Source organism: Brienomyrus brachyistius, chromosome 4 (genome assembly GCF_023856365.1).
Source record: "Brienomyrus brachyistius isolate T26 chromosome 4, BBRACH_0.4, whole genome shotgun sequence".
NCBI lineage: Eukaryota > Metazoa > Chordata > Actinopteri > Osteoglossiformes > Mormyridae > Brienomyrus > Brienomyrus brachyistius.
The window spans coordinates 20,230,281-20,244,324 of NC_064536.1; the positions used below are offsets into that span (position 1 = coordinate 20,230,281).

A 14,044-nucleotide genomic window follows, 5' to 3' on the forward strand; every position below is an offset into this window, starting at 1 on the left:
TCTTTCCCTTTTGGCTCCAAAGCAGCTGACTTAACCCCAAAGGGATTTATTCTCTCCCTTGTTTCCAGGGTTAACACTAGACTGCCTGTAATACTCAGGGGCTTCCTGTCTCTCGCTGGGCTGCACCTCAGGTTCCCAGCAGGCCCAGGCTCTGGTGTGACCTCTGGCAGCTCCGTAGGATCTTGTCCAGTGTGAGAGAGAAACTGACTAGAGGGACATTTTGTAACCAGCTTTGAAACTGTATGTTTGTGCAACTAATGCAAAAGTACCTGAGTGTTATGCAGCTGACAGGCAAGAATGTCAGTTTAAGAGAATTAAGAGTTAACCTTAGTGTAGCAATATGTGCTTAAACTTTGTGCTCATTAGATTGAGCAGAAATGCAGGCTAGAGAACAGAAATGCAAGTTTAGAGCCTGTTTATCAGACAGAGCAGGAAAATCACAAAAGGCTACAGTGAGTGGGGGCTGCTTGCAGGTGGCCAGACCCACAAGTTACAGGCTGTATAAAGTTCATATGAAACGCTGATTACAAAATATCCATCTAGTCAGTTTCTCTCTCACAAGTGTTGTCCCTGGTCCCAGGTTCATAGCTCCTTAGTTCTGTTTGTTAATTGTTAGTTAATTCCACCTGTGTCCTGTTTCCAGTGTCTGCTCTGATTGGTTGATTGTTTTGAGTCCTCACACCTGCCTTTCGTTAGTCCCCATGATCTGTGTATTTTAGTTCCTGCCTGTGGTCAGTTCCCTCAATTGGTCATTGTATCACATGTTGTTGATCACGTCCTTTTTTTCTGTGTGTATTGGATTCCTGTGTAGTTATTTTCCCCTTAGTCCTGCTCCCTGTTGCCCTGGTCTTTCCTAGTGTCCCCATGTGTTTTGTTGTTATAGCCTTTTGACCCCTCGTGGTTCCCTTATTTTCTGGACTGTGTTGTTATAAATAAACCCCTGTCATGTTGGAGCCGCACTGTGGATCATCATCCTTTCCTCACCTGCACCATCCCCCGATCCCATGATAACTAGCTAATTAGTAACAGGATCTGTTCCACTAAACATGTTCAAACTGAAGTCTCAGTCTGAACAGAGCTAAAGAGCCCATGAGAATCTATTTATTATCAAAGCAGAAACATCCATCCCAGAAGAAGACAATCTATTGTCCCGTCATGCTTAATCAATATAGAGCAGTAGCTCTTTTCCAGCTGCATGCTGAGGATTGACATTTAAAATCCACTTTTCAATCTACTGTCTAATTCCAGCTCACTAGAAGTCAGTCTTTACAGTGATCCTCAGACTTTAACCTCAGATGTGATTTATACAGAAGACAGACAAAACTTCTGTTTAAATTTTCAAAACCAATGGGAATTGTATGAGTTAACATTTCAAAGTTGATTTTTTTCTATTAGCTTGTATGTGCCTGTATGTCATTTGACTGAGAGTCTGAGTGTTTTAAACAATGTTTAAATGTATATTTACCTTTGATCTGTAGGTAAACGTCCCTCTCTGAAGGTGATTGGTGGGTCCATTGACCAGTCACTCTTCATGGAAACACAGCTGGGTGCAGGTGAGCCTGCTCTCTCCATCAGGACACTGTGGACAGTGAGAGGAAAGATCCTCATTATATAAATATAATACATATGTGGACAGGGTCACATTAAACCTTCAGCTGTTTAACCTCCTGCTCTGTCTTCAAGTACTTTGATATGCTGTGAAGCTCTTCATGCAAACATGCTTGTTTACATTTAGCTTTAATGTGAAATAAAGTCTCACCTAAAATAAAGACCCCAATATGAAAGGTTTAGTATCATTGTTACAGTCTCCATTACTAGACTTGCCTGTTGTTGCTTAATGTCATATACATTTAGCCTTAAATTGGGATCCTCACAATAAATTTCATCAAGTTACCAATAAAAAAAATTATAAAATATAAACTTTATTTTAGCGCAAATTCAGAAAATCACCTCGCGCCCCAACTATGTGGAAAAATTGAAGAATCAACGCTAAGTGGCAGCAGAGGACCGCGTCCAGGGAGTATAATTAAATGTAAATACTTGGAGGAAATTAAATTTCATAAACTAAATAAATGATAAACATAAATAATCTACCCCACGGTATTGAATCAGTTAAGTCTCGAGGAAGTGAATTAAGTTAAGACTGATTACTCACTCTTTCGAGAATGCTGGAACGTTTATTTTTTATGACCGTGTGTAAAACAGCACAAACACACAGGTTCTGTCTTACCTCTCAGTTCTCTTTGTTTTACACTCCGCTGGGGGGGTCATTTCAGAAGCAGCTCCCCCCATTTCTGTGCCGATCTAGACCAGATGACTCCTGCTGGGGCCTCTATGAACACGAAGGGTAAACATAGTACATACAAACATACATACAGACACATATGTATGTCTGGGGTGTCGCAGGACTGGTTTGAGAAACAGTATATAGCATCCGCTAACATATACAATACACTCCCAAATATAGCTTATTTATTACGTTGTATCTGTTGACTAAAATCTTATCTTGCAATACAGAATCTTATCCGTGTTTCTTGACAAAATGGAGAGTCCAGCATTAAAATACTTTCACTTTCATTTACAAACAGGAAATGCTGCATATCAAACGCGGAAGCGGTCTAAGCAGAAATGAACACGGACTCAGTGACAAGGCGTAGGATTTTTGGGGATATTATCCATGTCACTTAATAACAAGTAACAATAAGAGAAAGGGGACAAGCTTCCGCCGCCACCTAATTCTGTCATGACGCACATACTTGTACATATAAAACGCGATTCTGCAGTGACACTTAAATCAATAACACGCATAAATCATTATCACACTATCTTACTCATGATTCACTTTTCACATTTGTCCCCGCCCCACGGTTACTTTTGGGACGTTATAAAACGCTTAACGTGAAAAGCTTAATGTGGTTTAATCTACAAAAACAGCGACCAAAAACCACCAATTTTCTCACAGACATATCAACTGACAAAAAAAAATCAAAACCGAAATACTAGGAATATGGACTTCATCTTACGTTACGCGTTTTCCTCTCCATTGACGCTCATTATAAGGAAAAGGCTTAACGTGACTTAATGTACCGAAATAGCGACCAATAATCACCAATTTTCTCAGCGACATATGTGGTCACAAAAACGTTCACACTTTTCTTTGCAGCCACTTCAGATTAATATTTTTTTAGTGCCATTTCCAATAGTATATTTATATATTACATGCCTTACAGTTGGAACTGACAGTTTAATTAAACCTCTTTTTGTAGCCTTAACCTAAACCATGATACTGAACAATCTTTGTTTTCAGATCATTTGAGAGATCTTAGAAGATCCCATGCTGTTACTCTTCAGAGGAGAGTCAAAGAGAAGCAGGAATTGCAATTGGCCACCTTCAGTTCCCTTTCTCATGATTAGACACACCAGTCTATGAAGTTCAAGGCTTAATGAGCTAATCCAACCAATTCGGTGTTGCAAGTAATCAGTACTGAGCAGTTACATGCATTCAAATCAGCAGAATTACACGGTTACCCAAGGCATCACGGGCAGAAGGGCGTACAGGGAAGGCATCACAGGCAGAAGGGCATACAGGGAAGGCATCACGGGCAGAAGGGCGTACAGGGAAGGCATCACAGGCAGAAGGGCATACAGGGAAGGCATCACGGGTAGAAGGGCATACAGGGAAGGCATCACAGGGAGAAGGGCATACAAGGAAGGCATCACGGGCAGAAGGGCATACAGGGAAGGCATCACAGGGAGAAGGGCATACAAGGAAGGCATCACGGGCAGAAGGGCGTACAGGGAAGGTATCACAGGCAGAAGGGCGTACAGGGAAGGTATCACAGGCAGAAGGGCGTACGGAGAAGGCGTCACAGGCAGAAGGGCGTACAGGGAAGGCATCACGGGTAGAAGGGCATACAGGGAAGGCATCACGGGCAGAAGGGCGTACAGGGAAGGTATCACAGGCAGAAGGGCGTACGGAGAAGGCGTCACAGGCAGAAGGGCGTACGGAGAAGGCGTCACAGGCAGAAGGGCGTACGGAGAAGGCGTCACAGGCAGAAGGGTGTACAGGGAAGGCATCACCGGCAGAAGGGCGTACAGGGAAGGCGTCACAGGCAGAAGGGCGTACGGAGAAGGCGTCACAGGCAGAAGGGCGTACGGAGAAGGCGTCACAGGCAGAAGGGCATACAGGGAAGGCATCACAGGCAGAAGAGCGTACAGGGAAGGTATCACAGGCAGAAGGACGTACGGGGAAGGCATCACAGGCAGAAGGACAAGCTCACCAGAAGGGCATAACAGGTAGTCTCAGGTAGTCGGGTAGGCAGGATATCTTGAAAATTTGGGGTCTCCAGGCAGCACAGTCCAGGAGACGTAAGGGAAATAACAAGTGCAATTATCAAAATTAGGGGAGACTAGAGACAGTACAAACGGTTAGATGAATGCATTATGTAAGCTCTGGCAGATAAGGCTATGGCAGCATAAATAGGAGGGAGAGGCAGGTGGGAATGCAGGCATGGGGGGTCCCTGAAACATCAGCACTGCAGCTCCACAAGGGGGTGTGAAGCTAGAGTGACAGCACTGACAGTTCAGTTCATCCAAAGCCAATGGCACCGATCCCCACCCAGCTCTACACCTCACACTACAGGTCTGACTGGGAGTGAGTAGTTAGCTAGAGCTAGAACTAGAGTCCCTATAAGCATGGATGTCACCTACATTAAATCTGAGGGGGACATGTCCCCTTTACATTTCATAATTATTCGTTTGCCCCCCCTCCCTGTTACGCCCGGCTCGTCCGCTCCTCCTGTGTGCCACGCCCCCCTGATTACCCACGTGTTTTCTCCCGATTGTACCCAGCTGTGTCCTGTTACTTTGCTTAGTCCCGTGTATATCAGTCCGTGTCTGCCCCGAGTCCATGGTCTGTCATTGTTGATGTTAGTTTGCGTCAGATGTTTCCTGCTCTCCGTTCCCCCGATTCCCTTATTAAAATCCTAGTTTAGCCCGTAATTCGCCTGTCTGCCTGCTTCCTGTCTGCTCGCCTGCCCGTTCGCCTAATCCGCGTTCAGCGATCGTGACAGAATGACAGACCGCAAAAAGAAAGGCACCCGGAGAAGGAAGAGAATACCGGAGGAGATGATCCGCCTGGGAGCCTGTTCGCTCTCCCGGCTATGGATCGCTTCGGAGGACGAGGAGGAGAAGCCCGTCCGATCTGCAGCCCTAGGGCCGACCCCACAGGATTCCTACCCCGTGTGGAGGTACTGGCCTTCGAGTGAGGACGAGGAGGAAGAGCCCTTCCTCTACCCTTACCAGGAGCCGGAGCCAATTCTCTCACCGTCCGTTTTCACGGACATCGCGCCACCTCTCGTCACCGCTGGGCACCAGAGAAGGAGGAGGAGACCGGCGATCGCCTGTCCCGAGGAGCTCCCTCCGTTAACGCCTACGGACCCACAGCTCTCTCCCCCTGCAGCAACCACCCCGGAGGCGCCACCCGCGCCTCACCCAGGGAAGCCGGCAGACTGCGCCTCCCAGTTCTTTGCCCTCCAAGGGTTGTTCTGGAGGATCTGGGAGGAACTGGTCCCTCCAGTAAGTCGGGAGGTAAAAGAGCTTATGGCGCGACTCCAGAGGAGCTTCGCTGCGTTTACTCCCACCTCTGACCAGGAAGAGCTGGAGAGTATGGCAGAGGACGTTCGGCAGCTCCTCCAGCTCCAGAGGGCTGCGGTCCCCGCTTCCGTACAGCAGCCGCGGCCCGCGGATCCCGCTCCCGTGCGGCCGCCGCCGCCCGCGGATCCCTCTCCCGCGCGGCCGCCTTCTCTGCCTGCGCAGCCGCCTTCTCCGCTTGCGCAGCCGCCTTCTCCACCTGCAGCAGCTCCAGAGCCGCACCTGTCCGCGGCTCCAGAGCCCAAGCTGCCGCCTTCGCCGCCTGCGCATCCGCCCCCTCCGCCTGCTGCAGCTCCCGAGGCGCCCCCTCCGCCTGCTGCAGCTCCCGAGGCGCCCCGTCCGCCTGCTGCAGCTCCCAAGGCGCCCCCTCCGTCTGCTGCAGCTCCCAAGGCGCCCCCTCCGTCTGCTGCAGCTCCCGAGGCCCCCCCTCCGCCTGCTGCAGCTCCCGAGGCACCCCCTCCGCCTGCTGCAGCTCCCGAGGCGCCCCCTCCGCCTGCTGCTCCAGTCCCTTCTGCCCTAGTCCCCGAGGAGGTCCCAGAGGACTCCATCGTGGCTCCTCCCTCTTCGGAGGTAGAGGAGCTAGAATGGGACCCCTCGGGGACCCTTCTTGTGACTCCTGCGCCCTCACCCCAGCGAACTCGACCCCAGAGGGGGGTCGTAATGTCTGTATCCCGTAAAGGGAGGGGACACAGACGCAGGGCTAGGGTCCCGCCCGCCCTGCCCCCTGGCTCGCCCTCCCTCGCCTGCGCTAGGGCTCAGTGGGCGCCAGCGGGTCCTGGCCCTCCGGGTCGGCTGTCGCCTGCGGATCCCCCTCCTCGCCCTCGTCGCCCTGCCTCGCTCCCTCCGCCAGATCCTCGGCGGTCGCCTGCGGGTGCCCCTGAGGTGGCTCCTCGGTCGCCTGCTGGTCCCCCGCCTCCTGCGCGTAGGAGGACGTCGCCGCCTACGGCGGCTCCCCCCCTCTCCTTGCCCTCGCCCAGGTCCCTTCCGGCTCCCTCATCCCCTTCCCTGGTTCCCCCTCCGACTCCCTCCTTCGTCCCTGCTTTGGTCCCTCGCCCTGTCTCCTCGGCCCCTCCGGGGTCCCCTCCGGCTCCGGCCTCCCGGCCGCCTGCGGCCCCTCCGGCTGCCTCCCGTCGCCCGCTGGGTCTCCCTTGGGCTCCCCTCTATTCCCCCTCCTTGTCTCCCTTCGCTCCTGCCTTTGTCCCTGCGTTCCCCTCTCCTCCTTCCGTCATTGTCCCTCCTGTCTCTACTTCCCCTTTCTTTGTCCCTCGTCCTGTCATTCCTCCTGTTCCTCCTTCTCTCCCTGGGTTCCCTCTGTTCACTCCCGGCCCTTTTGTTCCATCTGTTCCCTCCGTGTCCCCATTTCTGGTCTGTCTGTCTGCCTTTCCTGTCTTGTGTAGTGTCCTGTCTTGGCTCCTGCCCCTTTGTCAGTTTTGCCTGTCTGTCTTGTTCCCTGTTCCACGTTGATCTGGTTTTGCTTTTGTCTTTCAGGTTCTGGTTCCCCGGTCTCGTCCCGTCCTTCGCCTCCTCCCGGGCGCGCCCGGTGTAGCGTGCCTTTGGGGGGGGTTCTGTTACGCCCGGCTCATCCGCTCCTCCTGTGTGCCACGCCCCCCTGATTACCCACGTGTTTTCTCCCGATTTTCAGCGATCGTGACACCCCCTATTTAACATAAAATATTAGCTTTATGCCAGTGTGCCCCTCCCCCACATTCAAAATGCTACTGACACCCCTGCTATAAGCTCGACTAAACAAGTATGTTTTTAGTCTAGACTTGAATATTGAGAGTGAACCTGAATTGAATCAGCCTCACAAAAGCAGGATGTTCAGAACTATATCCACATCACTGAAGCATCCATCATAGTCCTTGATCGTCAGATTCTAAATATGCCCGTTACTTTAAAACTGATATCAACCACAAATCTATATTATTTTTCAGGTGAATTTAATTCTCCATTACTTAATATACTGACAAGTTTTGATGGAGAATGATAAACTTAAAATTATTATTAATTTTGCTAGGTGTTACACTGATGACACACGGAAAAACCCACAAGAAATTACACAGATTGACGCAGTAACTGACTACTCGGGAAACAGAAATATAGAACCATACCTACCAATGAACGCAGACACTTCTTAAATTCCAAATCTTAAATAGTGCAACAACATTCGCCCCTTCTGCCTACTAAAAACTCCTCATCCAGCACGTTAGTTTCCAGGGGGCGTCTGCTACATTAGGCACCTCCTATGCAGGCGAACAATAACTAAAGGGACGGCTATTGGATGGAGGTCCATTGGAAGTCAGGGGGTTTCCTACGTGGAGGTTCCTGTAGCCAGAAGGGGGCGTCTGCAAATAATAATTTAAAAAACTAAATATGTGAACACCTTACAGTCCATTACATTTATTTGTTTTTTTTAATGCTTTCTTTTGTCTTACAACGGAAATGGAAAAGGCTTAATGTGAGAAAAAAACGCATATTCCTAATATTTTGGATTTGAAAGAAAAGGTGAAAATCTTTATGACCAGATGTCTGAGAGAAATTTTGTGATTATTGGTCCCTGTTTTGGTACATTAAACCATATTAAGCCTTTTTCACGTTAATCCGATCAAGGGTGAGTATAAAAGGATCATCCACCAATCCGATCTAGATTTTTCAAATGAATTAAATACTTTTTACAATCGTTTTTATTGTCATGATTTTAAAGAAGAGCAATTTTTAAAAATATTGCCCCGGGGAACAATTGTGTATATATTGATAAAAAGCTGGTTGTGGACATTTTTTAAATATAAAGGAAAGGAAAAGTCGTGGTCCTGATGAATTAGAGGCTGTTTTCTTAAACACTGTGCAGGATAGTTGGCAGATATATTTTGTTATATTTTTAGGTCGTCACTTCATCTTCATAAGGTTCCCAGCCTTCGGAAAGATTCTATAATTGTACCGGTGCCAAAAAACAAGGCTCTAAAATTATCGGAGGATTACAGGCCTGTAGCACGTACCTCTCTTGTGATGAAGTCACTTGAGAAAATTGTAAGGGGTGCAATTGTAAATAAAATGCATGGAGCCTTGGATCCACTCCAGTTTGCAGACAGGGCAGGTAGGGGTGTGGAAGGTGCAACGGCCACCTTATTAAATTCGATTTTTGCACATTTAGAAGGTTTCAATACTTTTGTGCGACACATTTTCATAGATTTTTCTTCAGATTTTAACTGTATTCAGCCGCATATTTTAGCAGGTAGACTAGAGAATGTTTATAATCTTGATCCTGGCTTGATTGGTTGGTTGATGGACTTCTTAACTGGAGGATCACAACGTGTGAGTGTGAATGGAGTTTTATCTGATGATCTTTTCTCTTCAATGGTTCCCCTCAGGGTTACGTTCTTTCTCCACTTCTATTTGTGCTGTATACTAATGAATGTCGAAGTCAGTATGCGAGGCGGCATGTTGTGAAGTTTGCGGATGACTGTGATTGTGCCTCTTCTTAACAGAAAGGTCCTTGACCATGGTCCTGTTGTGGAAGAATTTTTTGGTTGGTGCAAGTCATCGTTTGTGGACATTAATACATGAAAAACAAAAGAGATGATCATAGATTTTGGGAAGAATCCCATGGTCACTTCCCCAGTGATTATTAATGATCAGGGGATATAAGTAGTGCAGCATTATAAATACCTTGGTATTGAACTTCATAATAAATTGACTTTTGAGTATCAGGCGGATGCAATATGTAAGAAAGCCCAAAGGATGCATTTTTATCGTAAGCTGAGAGGTTTTAGGGTAGACAGTAGTTTTATGAAGATGTTTTATTTTTGTTTTATTGAATCTATTTTGACCTTCTACTTTTTAAGTTGGTATGGGTCTCTAAAAGTTACAAATAAGAATAGATTAAGGAGTATTGTTAATACATGTAGCAGGCAGAGACTCGAACCCAGGTCCCACATGTGTGAGGTAACAGTGCTAACCTTCACCACCATCAAAATATTCAAATATTCAAAAACTGGATTGTTACACCTATTTCCACTTTGATTCGAAGACAAATAATTTTGCTGCCTTAACAAATACCAATACAAATACGATTATTCGGCTCTCTGCACATCCTTATTTGGCAGCGCAGACTAAATGCATGTAGGCCAGCATGGAAATTACAATGTATATGTAAAATGTCACGACACGATGCGATTAAATCATGGCGCTAATAAGTGAAATATGTACAGGTACAGAAACAGGGTGAAATACGCAACATTCACTCGAATACCTACAGCGAAGTGAAGTCCAGCACTCATATGGAGGGTAGCAGTACAAAGCACAGCTCCTCCAGGACATGCTGTATTATTTCGTTGCATATTACTGAAGATTTAATGTCCAGATGATGTAATGTCCAAAATTGCGCCGTGACCCGAAAGCTTCATCGCTGTAGGACAGATTCCACACAAACTGCACCTGCTGCCTTGACTTATTATTGTGGCAACAAGTAAATATGAAACAGCGCCCCCAGGTGACAGGAGGGTGTACTGCTTGCAGGTGCACACAGGTGGTGCCTCCTGAAATGATGTGCCCTGTCAGACAGCACTGTGACTTGGTAGGTGGCACTGTAGCCACATCTAGAGGGATGTGGGTCTGGTTCCCATTTCTGGTTTTGCATGTACAGCTTGAATGTTCTCCCTGTGTTCCTTTGTGTTTCATCAGGTTTCCTCACAATGTCCAAGATCATACAGTTCGGTGAATTAGTGCCTCTAATTCGTCCTCAGCCTGTGAGTGAGTGTTTGCCCATGGACTGGCATCCCATCCAGGGTGTCCCTGCCTTATGCCCTGTGCTTCCTGTAATGTGCTGTCCCATAACTGTATACTTCATGAGGGGATTATTTAAATTTGTTGGATATTTTGTCCAATATTTTATCATTCTTTTTCTGAGCTTAACTAAAGCTTGTCTTGCTACTTTAGGTGTGTAGTTGATGTTTTAACTTAGTAGTAACTAAAATGAATTTACATATGTGGCGAGTGGTGGTGAGAGAAATACTGCCAAATAGTACCAAACAATTGTACCAATAGCCACACGTTAGTCCGACTACGCCACCCCAGGTATTACACCCAGAGAAAGTTAAATCGCCCTATCCCCGGGCAAAGGCACACTGGTCCGTTCACCATAAACAGCGGAGAGACGTTGTTCCAAACACACACACTTTTATTACACAATAAAACCATAAAAAGAGTAATCAGTCAATCCGAGCACCGTAAGCTTGGAGCACCGCCGCGTACCAGCAGCCACTTCCTGCCGATCTAAGGCTGGGCGCCGGGACCTAGAACAGCCAGAGTCGGGCGGGCACAAGCGAGGAGGGAAAAACAAGATGTAACCGCAAACCAAACAAAATCACGCAAAACCCAAAGAAAACACTGCAATCTAAAAGAAACAAATAAAATACAAAACCATTACATTAATACACAATAAAAATCCCATTCAAAACAGAACAAATGTATCAACAAAACAAACATAATACAATCAAAACAAAACACAAACCCTTAGGAAGCGGGGGACCAGTCAGACTCTCCAACCCCCGCTCGCACTCATGTGGGCACGCACACCCCCCTGCCCCCAGCTATGGACCCGCTTGCGACTCACCCTGCTATAGGCTAGACAGAGTATGGACAAACCGGAAGCGCAAAGCGCGAAACGGTGCAAATGTCACTAGACAGCAGCAATAAGGCAAAGTAAAGCTGAGCCGCCGCTAGGCAGAGCAGGGCACAGTCGCCGCTAGGCAGAGCAGGGCACAGTCGCTGCTAGGCAGAGCAGGGCACAGTCGCCGCTAGGCAGAGCAGCAGTAGTTCCACGCGAGATGAAGCAGCTGTCAACCCCACGCCACAACACACGGGACCCTGTAATAATAAAAGGTAAGGACTCAAAACCCAGCCGTATTAGCCCCAACGTCAACCGTTCTACTGCAGCTTGTAATATTCACCGTACCGGGCTGAACACACCAAGGTAAGATGTCCGCGGACGAACAGGAGATCCAGCAATTAAGGTGACCGCCGACAAGGAGCCTAGAACATTGGTGCCAGGGTAACCCTTATAGTCTGAGCGCCCTCTCCGATTGGCCACTCCCCTCCAAAACTTAATTAGGCACACACCTCGTTTCCTTCTCCTGCTACACATAGTTACATCCTGAAAAGCTTTCTGGTGGCAAATTAATAGTCATTCTGAACCTCTTCACCTGACTCTCCTTCCTAAGGCAGGAAGGTGGAGTTTGTTCAAACTGCTCTTCTCAATCTGGCCTCAGCACAAAACCACACCTACTGCAGCCTGAGAAGCAGGAAGCTCCTCCCACTCTCACACATAGAAAACTGAGAGAAAACTAAACTGAATCCTATCAGTGATCGTGGTAAAATGGCTGAAGCCAGTATCACAGGGAATCAGAACCAATTAAGCTGTCCTATCTGTCTGGATCTGCTGAAGGATCTGGTGACTATTCCCTGTAGACACAGTTACTGTATGAGCTGCATTAAGAGCTGCTGGGATCAGGAGGATCATCTTGAAGTTTACAGCTGCCCTCAGTGCAGAGAGACCTTCACACCCAGACCTGTTCTGGGTATAAACACCATCCTGGCTGAAGTGGTGGAGAACCTGAAGAAGACAGGAATACAATCAACTACTCCCACTGACCATTATGCTGGACCTGGAGATGTGGAGTGTGATTTCTGTACTGGGAGAAAATGCAGAGCAGTCAAGTTCTGCCTGGTGTGTCTGGCCTCTTACTGTGAAACTCACCTCCAACCTCACTATGAGTCTCCAGCTTTTAAGAAGCACAAGCTGGCTGATCCTACTGGACATCTGCTGGACAAGGTCTGTTCCCTCCATGACAAACCCCTGGAGAGCTACTGCCGTACCGACAAGCAGTGCATCTGTTTTTCCTGTGAAGCGTTTGAACACAGAGGGCATGATACAATCGCAGCTGCTGCAGAAAGGGCAGACATACAGGTCAGGACAGAAACTCTCTAATATAAATGATGAATTTTATAAGTGCAATTTTTTTGTCTTAACTCATGCGAGGTCATAGATCAAGTCTGATTTGCTAAAGAAATGTGTTACTGAATATATCTTATAACTGATTAAGGAGAAATTTTAGCAACTTCACTTATATCAGTGACTGCGTTCTAAATGGGGCAAACCTGGGTCAAGATGTTACTATAAAGTATAAAAAGTTCACATTTTCTACCGAAAACTCCATCAAACGATGAATCATGTGGCTACAGTTGCATGCAGCAAGCAAACAAGGTCAAGAGGATCAATTATTGTTTGGCTGAGCATCTGATCGGCTGAGATGTGTGAGCTAAGAGCTTTTAAATATGAATGCGATTGTTAGCTTCAAAGATGGTGGTTCCCACATCTTAGAAATCGCCTCCATGCTGGGATTTTCACACACTACAGTGTGTAGAGTTTACTGAGGTTGGTGCAGTAAACATAAAACACCCAGACTGTAGTAGTTCTAAGAGGGCAGAGGAGAATCTCCTCACCAGTAATCCCAGTCAGGGTCATGGGGAGCACCTGGATCCTTTCCCAGGCAGCATAGGGCACAAGGCTGGGGGTCCACCCTGGACAGGATGATTAAAGAATATGATCACCTTCAATAAAACAAATTCATTTCATCATTATTTTGCTACATGTAGAAAGATATGGGTGAAACCCAGACGGAATTTCAGCAGAGAATTCAAGTGAGAGAGAAGGAGCTGCAGGAGCTGAGAGAGGCTGTGGAATCGATCACAGTGAGTATGAACCTGAGGAGAAGATAACAGCTGGCTTGTAAGAACTATTTCAGGCGTGAATTGAGCTTCTTCCACAGATGGGTGACTTGAGAGGTTTATGTTAAATTAAATTCACCGTCAGTTATAATGAGTCAGGGATTTTCCACAGGAGTGGGACAAAGGTACTGAACAGGGGGTTAATCTAAATGAAAGGTCTTTTTCAAATGACCTTTAAATAATATTCTTCCTAACAAATGGCAAAGTTTCATACACCAGTATAACAGAAATCAACCCCAAAAAGTCACATATTAAACTGAAATCCAGTGGTGATAACCAACCTGCCTCATACAGCCAGGGACGGATTATGGGTTGTGTGGGCCCCTGGGCAAATCTTTCGCGAGGGCCCCCCCCCCCCCACCACCAACACCACCAGCACCACCACCACAATTCAAGGGCCCTTGGCAGCCAAACGCCCTCCCTATAGGGTCAAGGGCCCTCGTAGGCAGAGGATCAAAGAATGTAGGCCCTCTAAAATAGACAAATGAAAATACATTGTTGATAAGCATTGCAATTTGTTTTGGGCTAGGTGCCCCACGGGCCCCCTGCACCCCAAGGGCCCCTGGGGAGCGGCCCCGCTGGCCCAGTCCATAATCCGTCCCTGCAT

The 14,044-nt window shown here is 47.4% G+C and overlaps 3 protein-coding genes across 7 annotated transcripts in view; 2 read left to right on the forward strand and 1 right to left on the reverse strand.

Moving 5' to 3' along the window:
- The window catches only part of LOC125739605 (NACHT, LRR and PYD domains-containing protein 12-like), a 728,681-nt gene that overhangs the window by 263,788 nt on the left and 450,849 nt on the right, over positions 1 to 14,044 (reverse strand). For 2 of the 3 annotated variants that reach the window (XR_007397215.1, XR_007397214.1), the window contains exons 2-3: positions 2,231 to 2,332; positions 1,466 to 1,579 (exon numbers count right to left, since the gene is read on the reverse strand). The exons of the other annotated variant lie outside the window; for it this stretch is intronic. The gene's annotated coding sequence lies outside the window, so the exon portion shown is untranslated. The remainder of the gene's footprint in view (positions 1 to 1,465; positions 1,580 to 2,230; positions 2,333 to 14,044) is intronic. 3 annotated transcript variants of the gene reach the window in all.
- LOC125739628 (tripartite motif-containing protein 16-like) overlaps positions 11,427 to 14,044 on the forward strand; it is an 85,538-nt gene continuing 82,920 nt past the window's right edge. Inside the window, exon 1 of the mRNA XM_049009934.1 lies at positions 11,427 to 11,532. The gene's annotated coding sequence lies outside the window, so the exon portion shown is untranslated. The remainder of the gene's footprint in view (positions 11,533 to 14,044) is intronic.
- The window catches only part of LOC125739635 (E3 ubiquitin/ISG15 ligase TRIM25-like), a 191,458-nt gene continuing 189,402 nt past the window's right edge, over positions 11,989 to 14,044 (forward strand). For all 3 annotated transcript variants that reach the window (XM_049009946.1, XM_049009948.1, XM_049009947.1), the window contains exons 1-2: positions 11,989 to 12,616; positions 13,306 to 13,401. In XM_049009946.1, the coding sequence (XP_048865903.1) occupies positions 12,026 to 12,616; positions 13,306 to 13,401 (687 nt within the window). In that variant the 5' untranslated portion in view covers positions 11,989 to 12,025. The remainder of the gene's footprint in view (positions 12,617 to 13,305; positions 13,402 to 14,044) is intronic.